At 39.8% G+C, this 17,734-nt stretch overlaps 1 protein-coding gene across 1 annotated transcript in view; it reads left to right on the forward strand.

Moving 5' to 3' along the window:
• The first annotated feature begins 10,955 nt into the window (after window positions 1–10,955).
• Window positions 10,956–17,734, forward strand: part of PELI2 (pellino E3 ubiquitin protein ligase family member 2) — a 52,512-nt gene continuing 45,733 nt past the window's right edge. Inside the window, exons 1-2 of the mRNA XM_026849199.1 lie at window positions 10,956–10,978; window positions 11,314–11,443. Of these exons, the coding sequence (XP_026705000.1) occupies window positions 10,956–10,978; window positions 11,314–11,443 (153 nt within the window). The remainder of the gene's footprint in view (window positions 10,979–11,313; window positions 11,444–17,734) is intronic.

Consider the following 17,734-nt stretch of genomic DNA (forward strand, 5'->3'; position numbering starts at 1 on the left):
GAACTAGTTTTGCTGATCAGCAGTAAACATTTAACAACCTTGCAAAATATTTTCCTGGCTAGAGGTGACTGATTAACTTCATTCTAGATTATGATAAGAGCAAACACCCAAGGTTGCTGTGAATTAGTAAGTTGTCAGTGTGTTTTAAGTCTGAAGCAGATATATCAAAGTTTAATTCTCTGCATTGCTGCACTGTCAATTTCTTGTTTATTAAGCTTTTTTTTTTAAAAAAAAAACAAACAAAAACAAAACAAACCCACAGCTTCAGTGGTGTGATGCTTGTGTATTACTGATATACACACACACACACTGATCTGGTAGGTTTCAGGTAGTTCTTTAAAACTGGGTATGAAGTGTAATTTGTCCTGTATGGTTTTTAGGGCACCTAATACACTTGTTACCAAAGAATAGGTACTGCTTGGCTTCCTCACTAGCTGTTCTAGGTGTAATGCTGCATTGCTTCATGGTGCTCTCCAGACTGCTAGAGCTGGGCAGTTCTTCCAGGCTTCTGTGTGTTCATTATGTCTCACTGGGTTTTATTTCTACACCTACCTCCTAGAATGCCCATTCTTCTCTTTTTTTTTTTTTTATTTTGTTTGGAGAATAAGAATTAAAAGCAGGAACTTCTCACGGTAACTCACACTGAACACTGCATGCTAAATATAACCACAGAATGATTCTCAGCTAGGTTGGTACATCTGGTCTGACTAGGTGGTAGTGCAGCAACCCTCTAAAATAACCTCCATCTGGAAACTTTCAACCTCTAGGTCTTGCTGGGCGCCAGAAGGCGGAAATTCTTTGGTTTTTCTCTTTGCTTACCTGCTCTAAATCTGCTTGGAGCAGGCTGTGTGGTAGATTATTTTGCCCTTGACTGCTTGTGCCACTGTAGCAGTCAATGATAATGCAGCACCAGTGATATTAGGGAAGCTGCTGTGATGAGAGAGACAGTAATACTTACAAGTGCTACAAAGAAGGAAACCCAGTTCTTTCTTTCCCATTTCCAAGACAAACATTTGGGATTTTGTTAAGCGGGTGAGATTGACCAGGGAGCTGTGCAGTTGTAAGGCTGTCTCTTCCCTGGGAAACGAAAAGAAATGTTAAAATTGATAGGATTTGACACAGATGTTGCAGGTCAGGATACAGTAGTTGAGTGCTTCACTTTCTATCCACTAGACTGCCTGTGAGATCAGCTATGCTCACAAAATGGATGCAAATTTTATCTCTTTCTCTGTGCTAAATGATACTGGAATGAACCTAAGAAGATTCTTGTCATGCTTGAGTGTTTGAAAAAGCTGTAACAGACATCCTGGAACTTCTTGTGTGTGGAGTCACAAAAATGATATTACAACTGCTTGCATTTAGAGAGTAACTGAAGTTATAAGAAAGCTATCACTTTTTCTTATCAAAATGTGAACTGTCAAGTAGTCCTTAATAGTGTTTTAGGGAAGGCATTTGATTGCTTAGGAAATGAATTGTCTGGATTGTGCTTTTTTTTAACGGCCCAAATGGTCCTTTGAATCAAATGTAGTTTCCCCATAATGTTTAATGCAGTGAAGTTTCAGATGTAACATGCTGTTATTACTATTCGTTCCTCAGACTAAAATTTGAACAGCTTGCTTGTGTCCCTTCAAGCATGTATGAAGCACAAATAGAGAGGTTGGGAGTGTGTTTGGTATGTCAGAGCAGGTGTGGTTTGGGGTCTCTTGCTCCCTTGTGTTATATAAAGTCTAATTTGTCTTAATTTTGAAACTTGTAGCCTTTTGTATTTAAGAGAAGATTATAAATTGCTTCCAAGCAGAAGTGTGTGGATCCTAAGCCTCTGGTGTTTTGGATAAACAGTCTTCCTCCTTCACGTCTTTCTCTCTTTGCATCAAAACCCAGCTGTGCATAGTACTTTCCTTTGAAAGGGATTTTGTGTTTATCTGACTTGTTTTGAATGCAGTAAAAGCTAGATCTCACTTTCTATCGTTTCCATCTGTATTTAGTTTAACAAAATACCGTATCAAACAATTTCAGTGTCATTTGGCTAGATTATAGATAGTTCTCAGATGAATAGCATTTCCTCTATAGTGTGAGAGGTTTAGGGTTGGAAAGAGGATTCTCTAAACATGGTGCTTTGACCACCTCTTATGCTCTTTTAGCTAGAATAAAAAGCATGCTTTGAAATGAACTTGATTAGTTTATACCCTGTATTTTGCTGTGCACTAGCATTGTTGGTTTTATGCAGTAGTGAATGGTTTTAGTTGACAGCTTTGGAGATGGGCTTAAAGCACTGAATAAAATTGCCTCCTTGTTAAATGAATGCTGGGGGGAGCAGTAAAATGTTGGAAATAAGGATTGTTAAGGAAGTCATTATGTGAAAGAACAGATTCCCTTACCCTTTGCTTTCTGAAAGGAAACCCCCTTGCATTTTAATGCTCTTCTGGCATATTACTTATATTGGAATTGGTACAATAGTATCTTAAATGTGGGGTTTTGGTGGTGGGGGTTTTTTCCTGTTAAAGGTAGTTGCTCTTTTTCCCTACTAATATCATGGTTATGGATGGCTTCTGAGAAATTTGTGTTGTAGGTGAGGTTAGAATCATTCCTTTCTCTGACCGTAGTGCCTAACTGGGCTGCCTACATAGGTTTTCAGCTATTAAGTTGTTTGGAACTGTCAGGTTATTTGACTGCTTTAATTGTAACTTACCCTAATGCTCTAGTAGTCTGCATCAGCATGCTGCTTTAGGCTCTTCTAGAGAATTAGATTTTAATCAAACTCTTGTGCTGCTTATATAGTTGTCTTGCTGAAGCCTATGTAGCAAATAACCTCCATGAGTGTCTCTTGAAATATCTATTTCCACCTTGTCATTAACACATGCAATTGAAGATCTTGAATTTATTTAATTAAACTAAGGTTTCAATGCCAATAGAACCTTCTACAGAAACTTACATCTTTCAAAAGTGATGGCAAGGGTCTCTGTCTTTGATTTCACAAAAGCTGAAGTAAAAGCCAAATTAAAAAATTTAGAAGAATAGTCTGGGGCAAGTAACAAACCACTTGCGAAGAAAAATACGGTCAGAAAAAGCTATGAGAATTTTCTGTAGTAAGTTCCTCCCACCCCAGAAGAAATATCAGCTAGTTTACATGAACGTCAAGACTATGCTCCTGACTGGATCTCAGTCATCTTATTTTACAAGTACTTAGAGTAATAAAGCCCTGACTCTTGTGCCACTCACTTTGGGACGGGTTACTTTTGCTACTTTGCTTCTGTATTTTCTTACTCTGTTTTCCCACATCAGTGAGGGGGAGAGTAAAAAAATAGCAGAGAGGTTTTGGAATTTTGAAGGAAACTGTATGTTTAGTGTAAATAAAGATGACTAAAAGCACCTCTTACACAATTGATTTGGTATTTGCAAGCGAATAGCATCCTTTATCTTTTTGTATATGAATTTTATATTGCTCAGGTGTATATTTTCTTGAATAGCCTGTATTACATAGGCTGAATGTGCATGAAGGTTAGTCAGCTGTATTTTCTATAAATATTCTTCTAAAACAAACTTTTTTAAAAAAAAAACTTATTATGTTACACTTGTTATAATAGCAAGGCAGTTCTGCTGACAGTGGAGGGAATGTGTGGAGCAGAACAATTCAAAAAGCAGCCTGTGAATTAATCTGAACTAAACTAGATCCTCTCATTGCTTGGCAGGAGGGACAATGACAACGAGAAGAGGCCACAGCAGTCAGAAATAGGGTTTTTCCCCTCGGTCAGGAACTTGCGAACCCAAAGAGCCACCAGTTCTCTTCCAGAGCACCAAGGGAGAAGCAGGGTCACCCTGGAGAACCCCAGCTGCTTCACACGTGATTTCTTGTGGTGTTCTCAGTAGATAAGGTTCAACTTAGTTTGTATAACCTGTGAAGGAGGGAAGTAGGTTCTAGCCTATCTAGTCTTCTGTAGGTGCCTCTGAAATTTTTTTTTTTCATGGTGTGCATAACCTTTTAGCCATGTGTTCAGCTAATCCACACTTCTGATTCTGATCAGAAAGAGGATGGCTGTATTTGAACATAAAAGCACCATAAGCGTAGCTTACAGCTCTTGGTCAAGCTGACTACTAGGTGCCTAATGGTAGCAAGAGCAATTAGGAGCAATTTTTGAAGGGTAGCTTAAAAAAAAAAATTAAAAATAACCCCTAATCACTAGCCAGTGATGCAAATCAGCCTTCTCTCTGAAAAATCTGCTTAACTATAGGGGTTATCAGGTCAGACTGCATTTCACTGAACCACTGCAACCTCTCTGGAGGCTTTAGGACTGTACAGGTCAATTAGGCAGTGTTAAAATGTGCTGGGGAAGAGAAGGCTTATGGTGAACACACAGAATTGATCACTCTGCCAATGAGTGTTGCAAAAGTACTGGAGAAAGGAATGCTTCCTAAAGTGTTTTAGGAGAGTAAAATGACTTCAAGAATGCAAGTTGTAAGAACAATCGTCTCAAAAAGAAGGGAAGAAAAAAAGGCTGATTATAGCCACAATTAACTATTCCAACATACCTTTCTCAGGGATAATCAAATGCAAAACCATTGCTCTTAATTGGGGAAAGAGATGAGATTATTAGGGATTTTGGAACTTGCTGGTTTGGATGTTCTTGCTCTGCAGGAAGACTGCTTTATTAAGCTGTACTGCTGGCAGTGATTAGGAAGCATTTATGCCTACAGAGATGTCTTAGCCAGCAGAGTCTGAGGTGGGATGTGTCTTTCATTCAGGACTTCCTCCAGAGTTGCATAAAGCAAAGATCTTGGATCAGTGGCTCTTGTTACTCAAAGGATGGGAGCCCTTTGCTTACCCATGAGTTACTTACTGCTGTAGTTATAGTAACAAAAACTCTACCTAAGGCTACTTTAGTTTGCTGCTGTAACTTCTTAAAATGTTTTCCTTCAGAAAGAAAGGAACATCAGATGGGAATCAAATCCTCTATCATGTGAGGCTGCTGCAAAAAGAGAACAGGTTGTTTAGGTTCTTCGGTGGATTTGGCAGGAAGTGCAGGAGACTTGCTTTGGCCCGAATCTCCCTTGCTGTCTGCACGGGGAGAGTTTTAACTCTAAAGATGTTGAAACAAGGTGGGGATGCCTGGATTTTCCAGATTAACTGAACCAGAAATGCCGTGGCTGGATTGGATCAAGCCTTTGAGTTGGGGATGGGCTAGGTGACTCCTCAGAGCTCTGTCTAGCTCTGTTTTCTGTCATTCTGTGATCAGGAAGCAGCTATGTATTTTGTCAAAGGTACATGTGATGCATTAGGGAAAACATGTCTTTAGAAGACAGAAGGGAACCTTCTGATCAGTCTAGGCTTGCTGAGTGTTGGGGGATGATGACAACAAGGACAACAATATCCCCCTTCCAACCTCCAAGAAACTTCAACATTAAAGGTTTTTGTTGTAATCTCTTTAGTCATCTTTGAAGTACTACCCTGTTCAAGGAGCAGTCCTGTGTTCACGGCCAAAACTTCACTAGAGGAACAGGCTGATGATTAACAATATCTCTGGTGGTGGAGGCTGCTTCTGAGACAGGAATTGGTGCATGTAATAATCATCAGCTGGAGACAAGCTTAGACTTAAATTCATATCTATATATACTGTTACACAGTACCAGAGAATAGAGTTCAAGGGAGAAAATAAACCAGTACTAGCCTGTTGGTACAGAAGTTCTTATCTTTGCTTTTCCTATTTGGCAACATTTCCCAATGAGATTAAGTTTGAGAATAAGTTCACTGTTCTGTTTCACTTAAATTCTCAGACAGCAACTGCTTGTTTTGTGAAGGTCTGATACAGAAAAACGTATCTGGAATAGACACTGTTGGGAAAAAGAAGAAAATCCAACCCCATTCCAGTTATTTTGTTGAAATAATACATCTGTTCTCCTAGATACAAAATGAATTGTTCAGTATGGTACAAGGGAGGGTGGTGTGAGGAGTATGAAGTACTGGCAGTGATGTTACATTAAAGGAGACACAAGTTCACTAATTTTGTTGTCAGTGTTGCGTATGTTGATGCTTTCTGTTTGCATTTTGATACAAACTAGCATGTGACTCTTTCCCTTTTAATCTGTGTTCAAGGGAGTAAATGTTTGGTGCTTCAGCAGAAGAGGGTTTCCCAGTTAGTCAGGACTTGAGTGTGCAGTTGTGAGAAGTCATGGGGCTGGGTATTGTGGAGGTGAGTGATGTATCTTTAGACTTCTAATGTTGTAGATGTCATGAGAACTGTAGACTCACCAAGATGTCCAAAGGAATCTTTTCTGCCCTCTGTGCTGTTCTTCCCTTGTTGCTGACAGAAGTGCTTCTGTGGCTTTGCAGTGAACTGGAGAGTGAGGAATTGATGTGGTTTAAAACTAAATTTAAAGCACAAATCTGGTTTTGTTTCCCCTTCATCTGAACCAGAGAGAGAAGTAGCAGAAACAAATTAGCAAATGAAAGGTGGGACTGCTGCTTTTGGCAGCAGCGTTGACCCACACTAGTTCAGTGATGGTGAAAATACAGTGTAACACAGTTTATGTACTGAGCATATACTACTGGATGACACTGAACATGGAATCAGAATGTGCTTAAAAGGAAAAATTCACTCAAGTCTGACTTCACTTCTGCAGCTTATTGTTTAGCACAGCAACGATGTGCTTTCTGTCACTCATGAGAGCTCTGGTAACAACTGAACTGTTGCAGGTCAGCTGTTCATAGTGAAGTCTATGAAATGAGATGGTTTGCACCTAAAAATGAAGTGTGCAGTAGATCTCTAAGTAGTAGGTGAGGAAAGCAAAGTGAAATTACTCCTTTTTGTCCAGGGAAAATATTACCTGTGAAAATTACGTTTGTTCAGTTTGTAGTCTTTTAGGACGTTGCTTAAGTATGGAGAAGTATTTAAGTTTTATGATTGTATTTTCATAGCATTGTAAAAAACCTCAGCTATTTGCAGTAGCTTCTTTATCTGGTAGCTAATACATATTGAGCTTAATTTTGAGGATGACTTCACTGAGTTGAAGTCAAACTTTTCAAGGTGTGGGTCAAGATTTTTACAGCTCTTGTCCTAAATAGCATAGGTCTTGTTTATTCTTTGCCACTGGTTAAGCCTGATTCCTTTTAAGAAAGCAAAGCAAAAAAGCTTGTATAACAAGCCATCCCGCAAATGGTTCAAGACGTTGATGATTTCTGAAGTAGTCAAGTAGGTTCCTACAAGACTAGTAGAAAATAGGAACATGCCACAGTGTTCGGACTGTGGGAGAGAACGTGTGTGGTCTTGTTCTCCAGACAGCCGTGAATCCATGCAGAGGAGAGTCTTTCGTTACATATCCCAACCATGGGAAAAACTTAATTGGAGTTTGCATTTCATTATATACCAAAGTCTTCAACTGTTTGATGTAAACCTGTAGGAAACTGGCTTTGATAATTATGGTGCCCATAGCCTATGCCAGCACCACTCCCTTATTTGCAAGGAGTAGTGCTATCAACAGAGATAATTATCCCACAAGGTTTCATAATGCAGGTTGTCCCAGTATCGCTGTCGCCGAGAAGCATCTGGAAAAAGTATAGGGCTGCTCTTAGCACATGTGTTGGCCTGACATTTTGGAACATCTGGTGAACTTGAAGTGCCCTGTAGATCTGTGTGTGAGTGGGATGGTCTCAGAAATGGTCATTCTGTCTCTGAAATTTAGTTTCCTAGAACCATAGAATACTAGCATGGAAGGGATCATCTGGTCCAACCTTTCTTGGCAAAAGCATGGTAGAATTTCTCCTAGTTCATTTTATTAGTTGGAAAAGCTCATAAAATAAACTTTTTGGTGGGATGGAGAGTTCCAGCTGCAGGTTGTCTTTGGTAGTAGTGCTGGCCATCTTGCGAAGGAAAAAGCTGGCATGCTGATGTGCTGGTCACTAAGGTGCATCAGGCTTCTGGAGCTACTGGAAGGGTGCAGGGAGAAGGGAAATGATGCGTGTGGAGAGTGGTTGTGAGAGGATTCGACAAGGAAGGAGCTTCTGTTCTGTTTGTGAAGCTCTTGTTGGCTGGGGATGTAGAGTCTCCCAGTGTTCAGTGGTGGGGAGTTTGTGGCCTTAGTCCTTGTCTCTCCTCTTCCTATGCAGTTCCATCCTGCTGCTGCCCGGGAGGAGGCACTTGTTGCTCACCCAGGCACTGCTCAGTGGAATGGCTGAGGAGAAAGAAGTATAAGAGAGGGCTGCTTCTCTCACTATCGTTTCTGTGCCAGCGCTTAGAGTTGACTTGGCAAGGTGCGGGTGGCCATGCCTGTATTCCTCCTCCTGAATGCTGAACCCCCTGTGTACTGCTGGTCAGCTCAGCTTAGAAAGGCAGGGACTTGCCAAGAAGTGAACGTGGGTCTGCTGCTTCAAGAGCAATCTTAGTTGCACTTAGCAGGACAGAGACGCTGGGCGAGTGGGTGGGTGCAGGTCCTGTTGCGGCTGACAGTATCCCATGGCATTGATATCTGTACATTCAGTATGTAGATTGTTTAGGCAGTGGCGAGGAGAGGTGTGGCCCAAGTGCCATGGGGAGGACTGGCTTGTGGCAAGCAAGTTGAGAGTCCTGGCCTAGAAAAGAATGAAGTCATCTGCTGGCTGTGGAGAGGAGTCAAGTTCTCTGATGCTCTTTTTATTCTCCTGTAAAACACATACATATGCCTAGTTATTGTCCTAGCTCTTTTTACCAATGTCAGATCAAAATAAAACTTGCAGTTCTATAGTTAAAGTCTAACACATAGTAAAACTACCACTCAATTCCTCCTGCCCTTTTGTGTAAAGAAAATTTAGAAATTGGCATGAAGAAAACCTTCATGAAAACTTGTCAGTGCTAATCAGGATGGGTGAATTAAACTTTCACTTTGCTTTTTCTTGCTATTTAAAGTTTCCAGAAGGCTTTTTAACCTTGAGTGACTTCTTTCTCTCTTTTAAAAGATAATTAAATCCCACAGAGACCTGAAATGAAATCAAGTAGCCTTTCCCAGTTATAATTGTTTTGTGAGGAAAAAACATGAGAAAAAACAAATTACCCCCGCTAGCCTGGCTTTAACTTTGGGTTGAACCACTTAAATTTAGTGCTGCTTAACAGTTACACAAATACAAAAATTTTAATTACAGAATATAAAGCTAGTGATGATACTACTCTCTCTCTATATATATATTTCTGAAGGAGTTGTTGCTTTTTCAGGCTTTCAGATAAAAATACTAGTAGAAAGAATGTTGTCTTCAGGCAGGTTAGAACTTGGCATATTCATGGTAATATAATGTCTTTGAAAGAAAGCATGTGTATATATCTAGGAAGAGTCAAGCTGCAGAATCAAATCATTCCTATTTTGAGGGCTGGTATTTAAGTTGCCCTGTGGATTGTGTTGATAGATCTTTCTAGGAATTCATCTCTGGTGACGAGGATCTGCTGTGTTAACCAAGTGCTACTCTTCGCTTGTGTAGGGTTAATAGCAAGTTTCCAGATATCAATAGGCCTGCATGAAATAAATTAGTTACTCCTGTTGTTTTCCTGCTGTGTTTGGAAATATCTTTTAATATTCCAGAAAAATACAGTAGTCTTCCCTATGAAAATGGAAGTGGGAAAACAAGTTCAATTGTAGCCCAGCTGAAAAGCTCTTAACTTGGATGTATCTAGCATAATGTATTAAATATATATTTTTAAAAGTCTGTTTTCATGTTTTTAGAGTGCTTAAATTTGAGATTATTTCAATCTTAAATCTGTTCTTGTTTGTGCTCACATTCAACAGTCTTGCAGTTCAGACCACTGGTATTTAGACACCATGCATGTGAAGTTTTAAACTCTTTCCCTGTGTGACACCAGCTGATCCTTGCCTGAAGTAGGCAGTCAGCCTTCTGCAGGGCAGCGCTCCAGAGCCTGAAAAAGGAGTCTGCTTGCCTTCATCCACTACAGATTTCTCATTAGTTTGCAAAAGGAGACAAGGCTCTCCAAGTGCGTTCTCTTGTTACACAGGCTAGTTAGTTACAGATACAGATGGTAATGGTAAGAAAAAAAATTCTGGATTACTCCATTGCTTTTCCTAGTCAGCGATTGTCGTAGAGCAGCTCTTACAGCCTGAGCAATGAGTGACTATGAGCCTTCTGCAGGGCTACAAACAAATGATTTTCATCTGCAGATGCTGTGGTGGATGCAGAACTGAGCTACTTTTAAGTGTATCTATAAAGAGTTCTCCTAACTTTAACATCTGTTGCTTTGCAGGGAGTTAGTCACCTTTGAATCTTCCTCTTTCTTCTCCTTTTCAGATTCCTTTCCTGACTGTGATGTTAGCTTTTAATCATAAAGACTGTAGGAGAGGGGTATAGGTGATCAGTGTAGAATAGACCTCACCAGTGAGATTTATAGGTGGAATAATATCTGTAGTTCTTCAAGCAAAAGTATGAAATCTCTCAGGATCATGAATGGAAGGAGCATCTATGCAGTGAAGCCCTGAGATCTTTGTAGACCACGGGAGAGTTAGCAAGAATGTTACTGATGACAGTGCTGTGCTGAGAAACATCTACCTGGCCTAAATCTTTGGGGTGGGCTGGCAGCTAATTCCATGTTTATGCATTGCAAAGAACTTCCCAGTTGATCCCTTCCCTGGAGAAGGAGCTGTGTTCCCTTGAGACCTAAGACTTCTCTGAATAATTAATATGTTGGTTCTCTGTCCTCCGAGAGAGATGAAAGAGCTGTCGAAGGCTACCATGTTACGCCCGATAAAGGAAGTAGTTGGCAAGTCTTCAGATATAGTCACATGAATTAAAAACACTTGCATCCTCTTTCCTTAATAATAAATGAAGCCTTTAAGAGTAGAGTTTAAAAAAAAAAAAGGAAAAATCCCAACTAAAAAAAACATTCTATGTGAGTAAAATTCCCACTTGCTTAGTTTTACTTGCCCCTGAATTACTTTGTTTTTTCAAATCACCCCTGTTCTTCCTCTTATCTTCTCCATTCCTGCGTGAGATGTCGGGAAGGCGGATGGTAGGGTAAAAACATTTTAAAACTCCCCATGTTCTTAATTACAGAGATTTTTTTTTCGCCTGCATTCCATAGATTTTAGAGGTGAAGAAGTGTTTCTGTGGCTGAAAAACTCAGTTTTTAATTTGTAGTTGATTACCTTATTAATGTTGAATACATTTTCAACCGTTGCTAGGTAAAAAATGTTGAAATGCTTATAATTCAGGAAACAAAATTTACCATGATTGTTACTTTTTTGGTTTTGCCCATGCAGTTTATGACAGGATATTGTGATGAAGTTGCTGCTCTTTCTATATTCCAAATTGGTGGTGGCTAATGCCAAACTTCTTTTGTTCATTTCTAGGTATAATGGATCCCTCCCTAATGGTGACAGAGGACGCAGGAAAAGCAGATTTGCCCTTTATAAACGACCTAAGGCAAATGGAGTTAAGCCCAGCACTGTCCACGTGATTTCTACTCCTCAAGCATCAAAGGTATGTGACAGTGGGGCAAACCCTGTTTTTCTAATGATCCTGGGTGGAGAACAACTCACATTTTACCACTGATTTACCTTGCTGCTGGTGCATTCTGTGGTAGTTAGATATGTTTGGTTTAATGAGAAGTCTGCAGTGGATTTTCTTTCTGGGGGTATACATCTTTAATCCAGTTACCTGTTTAAAATAGTCTTTAACCTCAGGTATGAGATAGTGGGACCTTTCTGCCCTGTTCAGAAAGCTGACTGTTTAGTTTCTGAGCCATAGAGTAGTCAGGTGATGCAAATACAAAAAGAATTTTAATTTCCTTCTCACTGGAGTGTAAGATTGGTATGCTTCTTTCCTCTTCAGGAAGATAACTGCCATGGTACCAAAAAAACACTGTGATCCTTCTGAGCCTTTCATTTTTGTTGCTAATAATGATATTGTATATGTTTTTACCTGAAGTTTAGTGTAGGTGAAGGAGGAAAAGCAGTAAATATGTTAATATAGTAGCATACTAACGTATAGAACTGTCCAGGTTAGAGTTCTGGTGGTGGAACGTGTTTCAAGCTGCAAAAAGTTATGCTATCTCTTCTTTCGAAGTCTTTTTCCTAGCAGCAAAAAGTGATTAGAATTCAGGCGAAACTGGATGGGGAGTTCTGTGGCAACACTCACAAACTGGATGGTTTATAGGAGGTGCACATCACTTGTGCCAAAATGCATACCAGGGGAGAGAGAGAACCTATACTATTCTTAAAGTGTGTTGTCTAACTCAGACCAAGAGAAGAATATTGTTTAATACATAGTATAGGATTGTGTTTTCTAATACATACTGTACATAGAATACACCTAAACTTATCAAAATATACAATATCAAGCTTGGTTTTTTTGAGATTATATAGGGCTTGCCTAATGCAGGTAAATATGTACTTGGTTTAAAAGTTTCTGTAAATATATTTTCAGTGTTTGTATTCTCAAAAGGAATGCATTTGTGAGTTGAATCTTCCTGCTGAAATCAACCTTCAAAATTGGCCTATATTTGTGTATTGGTTACTCTGGTCTGTTGTTTGAAATGTAACAAATTAAAAAAAATGTGGTTTACAGAGGTGATGGAAATATACACATGTTCTCACCGGATTGGGACTGCAGATAGTATTTCAGCATTTGAGTTGCAAAATATTTAAACACCTGGCAGACACCGCAAGGTATCTGGTTAATGTTCATGTACGTTATTGTAGCGCAGATAAAATGTGTGCTGTACAAATTAGTGCCATTATAAAGATAGCATAGAGTCTGAGACATTAAAGCCCCTCCTTTGAGGATTTGGATTCAGGTGGAGATGTCAGGTTGAATGTATTCCTTTGCACTTTCTCTGAACCCTTATAAAAGAGCTTTTGTGTATTTATACTGTTGTCTGGGGCAAGGCTGGTGGACGTGTGCCAGAACAGTGATGCAGTGGATTTCAGTTAGGGATCTTTTGATGCACAGAAAAGACACTTATGTTTTAAGACGCTTCTGTAGGCTTTTCTGACATCTTAGACACCAGAGCCTATATCTGTTTTACTAGGAATGTTTTCTGCATACAACTTCTGTAAATAATTGCCGACACACAGACTAATAGAGAAAAGAGTGAGCTGCTTTGTTCTTAGAAAATAATGTGCAACTTGACCTCTAAAGTTTTGTTCTGCTTTCAGTCTTTCTGTCTTAACTCTTCTTTAAGTAAGATAAAACAATGGGAACTTGTGCTGCGCAGGATATTAACAAGTTTCCTCCTTTTGCATCCTTCCCTCTAACTTTTCAGATACTACTTCTTTGTTCTGCTTTGCTTGTCTGTCACTGTGTAAACTGAATCTTTGAGTAGAAAGAAACATGTTAGAGTACTGATGCTTTTTGGGTGGTGGATTTAGCAAAAGTGGGTAAAGCACTGACTGTCTCCATTTGTTTTGTCTCTGCTGTGGCATGGGTGTTTGAATAAGGTGCAATGCTGCTTTTGCGCTAATACTGTTAATGCAGCAGCTCAAGAACTGTAACTGTCACCAATTTTCAGTTAGTGTGTCAGCCTGAAAACTGCAATAGATCATAAGAGGATGCTTGTCATGTTCCATTGTCCATGCAGGTGTCAAGGACAGCTGGAGTAGCAATGGATTCAGTAGTAAATTTAGCTGAGCTAATTGCATATGAATCAGTGCCTTTTGTTTTTTCTGCTGGAGTGCTTGTTTTTTGCCACTCTGTGCCTTCTGGAGGTGCTGAAGACCATTTAGAATTCTTTGGCCTTCTGAGGGTATATGGATATATTTTGGGGGAAAGCACTGCATGGGGTAATAAGTCTCAAGTCTTTTCAGAGTATTGTTAAAATATGCATGCATCTCTTCAACATTATGCACATGACTTTAAAAGCTATTTTATTAACTCTGTGCTTAGGCACCATGCAGGAAATTTTCGAGTCTTCTCTATTTTACAAAACTCAGACTGTTTGAGATGGGCTTTTTCCAATATTGTCAAAATTGGTATTAATGTAAGAAAGGAAGTTTAAAACTCTTCACTGCCTCTTGTTTGTCTGTGTGCACATGTTGGGGGGTGGGAGGAGGAAGCGTGAGACTTTTAATTAACTGTGTATGAACCTTATTCAAGATTTTTAATAATCCCGTTTGCTAGACTAAAGATTTTGTTTCAAAATCATCAAGTCAGAGAGGAGCCCATTCCTTGCATTGTCCTTGGTCTCATGATGAAGACAAGGACTCGCCTCAGTCATGATCATATGATCTGTGAAAACCTTCCTCCAACTCCCAAATTTCTAGGTGTAAGTTTGCTACTAAGTCGTCATGACATAGCTAGAATTGCTGATTTTTATTTTCAAGCAGTTGTAATGCTTTTATTTGATTGAGTTGTCTTAACTATTGCTTCCAATGCACAATAATTAATGCTGTGGAACTCCAGTCTAGGTCTGCTGGTGTCTGAAATGATTATAAGGTTTACTCGTATAGAAATTTTACAGTGAGTGCTGAACTTCAAGTGAGAGGGAGGTGTAAGTTTTCAGAGTAACTGCTTGGGAATGATAAGATAGGATGCTAAAATTGAGTTTACTAGGTTTGAGGGGGAGGGAGTGATGGGAGGAGTTTTATTTTGTATTTTGGGGGTTTGTGATCTGGTTTTGGTCTGACAGGACAAGAGGCATTTGTAATTGAAAAAAAAAAAACCCAGCTTAATATTGCTTAATATCACTGTAGAATAATATTTGAGGACAGTACAGCTTTCTTATGGATCTTAAGCAGGTGAATAATATGCCCTGTCTAAATAAAACATTACGATCCCAATTTCTGCTAAGCAAAGATGTTCATGTTCCTGTACACGTCCAATCTGTTGATTCAGTGGGCTGTTGGGTTAATACTTCCCCCTGTGCAAACACAGGTGGATCTTCACTCCTTCACAGCTGTCACTAACTCCTTGTTGGATGTTGTTATTTGGAGCTGTTCTTGTGGAGCAGTGAGAGAGAACCCCCAGCTCCATGTGTGGGGGCTGCTGGCAGCTGGCATTAACAATGAGGTTGCTGGTGATGCTGAACACTCAAGTCATGACTTCACGTATGCATGCATTTAGTTTATTGGTTTCTAATGCTTTGGAATTACTTTGATGGGTTTGAAGTTTAGGAAAAATGAAGGAGGAGCTTCATGTGCAGTTACTTCAGGTGTGGCATTAGGAAGCATGAATTGTTGACATTAGCCCTTCAGGATTCCCTAGGATTACTCCAGAAGCATGAATAATTCTGTTGTAAAAGCTTGTACAGTATTTGAGACCTTCTAAAGTATTGAGTCAGTGGGCAAAAGAATATAACTATTAAGCACTAGAAGTACTTCTTAACGAGTGAATGTTGTGCTTTGATACCTGAGTGGTTGCATTCTTAATAGTGACTTGACAGAAGATTTTGAATGTCTCTCGAATTGCTGCGGAGTACAACCCCCCACATTTAATACCTTTTTATGGTGGTATGTCTTGGTATTTATTATGCCTGTCTGTCTTGGGATCAAAGTTTTCCTTTGGTAACCTGTGGTAGATAAAGACAACCTATTTTCTCCCCTATGAAATTACTGTTTCAAGCTGACTGGAGAAGATCTTTCCGACTTCAAGTCCAATTACCTGCCGAGTTAGCTTCTGCTTTGTGCTGTCACAACAGCAGCTTGTATAGTCGCTGGCTGGGTTCCTGCAGCTCAAATCAAGTTTCATGCTGCTACTGGAGAAGAACAAAATGCAGCCATACAAATAATTATTAGGTCGCAGAGGGAGCTGCAATTTGTGCTTTGAGTGACGAGAGAAAATGAAAGTATAGGATTTTTGTGATTAGTTATCTACTGTAGGTATTGCATCTGCTTTGACGTACTTTGTGAATTTTGAGTAAAAAAGACCAGAAATCCTTTTGGCACTGATAGCTTTTTGGTGTTCACTCTGGATGAGAGCTGTGGAGCTCAGCTGCTGTCAGGAGGATACTGTGTCTGTCAGTGGTTTCTCGCTTACCTATTGGGCTTATTTATGGTGTAATCAGTTCATGGAACAATAATTTGTTCTGAAGTAACTTAATCACATGGGTATCTTGAGAGTCCCAAGGTGTGCAGAGGCAGCTTTTTCTTGGCTCATCAGATGAATCTGCTTGAATAATAGTTTCTGCAGTGTAATGTCCTTTTCGTCTATCAAATGAGCATCATCTTAACATGCTAAGTCCCTATCCCCTTGCCCTTGCAAATAGTAGGGAATGGTTAGACCGAAGAAAATGGTTAGACCATTTTCATTAGTAGAGCTTAATAAATAACAACTGTTACTTGGTTTGAAGCTTTCCTTCCTGAGTTTTTGGGACCTATTTAGCAGAATGCATGTCAAAGGTTTTGGAAAATCATTTTACAGTGTTTTCTAACAAAAAACAGATGCTTAGTGAAAGAAGGGAAATTAAAAATTGCTGAGGACTACAACAATTATTTTTTTTATGACTTAATGTTGGTTTTTGTTTTCATACTCTCCCTTCAGAGGGTAGACAAAAGATCAAAACGTGCTTTTATTGTAAATTCTCTATAAACTACATCTGCTCTAAATTAACATTTAGAGCAGTTTCTGCTTGAATTTGGGTGCCCTTTGAAAGCAGAGGAAGGTGCAGTGATTGCCAGGGCTAGTGTTAAACTCAGGAGCGTTTGATTTTCCCATATGCTTCCACTTCACATCCCGCGGGGAGCTGGGCTGTGTAACCCACTGCTGTGCAATATCTATCAGTTTGCAACTTCCTCTACCCTGTCAGAAATAACCTGGGGGACTTTGGTCTTGTGGTAATGGAGAGCTAGGTAAAGTAGAGACTATCTTAGCTGAGTTGCAGATGCCATAGTGTAAGGGCAGATGCTGTAAAACCTTTGCTGCCCATCAGGGAATAGCCTCAATTGTTGGTGCCACTGGAAAAACTACAAGTAGCATTTGTACTGCAGGCAGCAAAGCTACTTGTTTCACCGAAACGTAACAATTTCACTACTTCATCTTCATGTAGCACAACTTGTTTAAAAGGATCTTGTTCCAGTTTGAGTGGTTTCTGCATGCTTCCCCACCATTCCTCAGGATTTAGAGTGGAAATTTTGGACCACCTACTGTCGTGGTGCAGCTCTGTCCTGTTACACATTTGTTCTGTTTGGCTGGAATGGATCTGGTCTTAGAAATGCTTGTCTCCTGAGAGCTGGTCTGGTCTGAGCTTCCTAAAAGTTAGGAGAAAACTGGTTTTGGATTATATGAAGCTGCATGGACTGAATGTAATGCTCTGCCTGCATGGTGGGTACTGCCTTTTGAACTTGCTGTTGGGGATAATGTATCACTGGGAGTTGGCCTTACTAAGGGAGACCCTCCCTAGAATATTAAGAAGTGATGACAGTCTGCTGTTGTGTCCAGGTGTTCGGGTGGGCTGTGCTGCAGCACAATTATGAACAGCCTGATGACTATGGGGGCTCGTATACAACTCTTGAAGAGTTTGGGACTGTTAGCATCTATAATGCAGGAATTCCTGGCTACTGTTTTGGAAACATGCTTTGTCACCTCTGTCCTGGGGGGGACTTTACACAAGCCTGAAGTGTGACTTTCACATGAGCTTTGAAGTGCAAAGCCCCTGTACAGAGAGACAGTTGGATTCTAGGCTGTATAGAATGTAGTTTTGTAGCACATATGACACAGAGAGCCTGTCCTTCACCGAGACTTGTACCACAGAGCTGAAGATGGATATTCTGGCACTATAAAGAGGTGTAAGGCAATGTGCATCTTATTTTTGTGTTACCCTCTTTTTATGAATTTGAA

Source organism: Athene cunicularia, assembly GCF_003259725.1.
Source record: "Athene cunicularia isolate RWA chromosome 5 unlocalized genomic scaffold, athCun1 chr5_part1, whole genome shotgun sequence".
Taxonomy (NCBI): domain Eukaryota; kingdom Metazoa; phylum Chordata; class Aves; order Strigiformes; family Strigidae; genus Athene; species Athene cunicularia.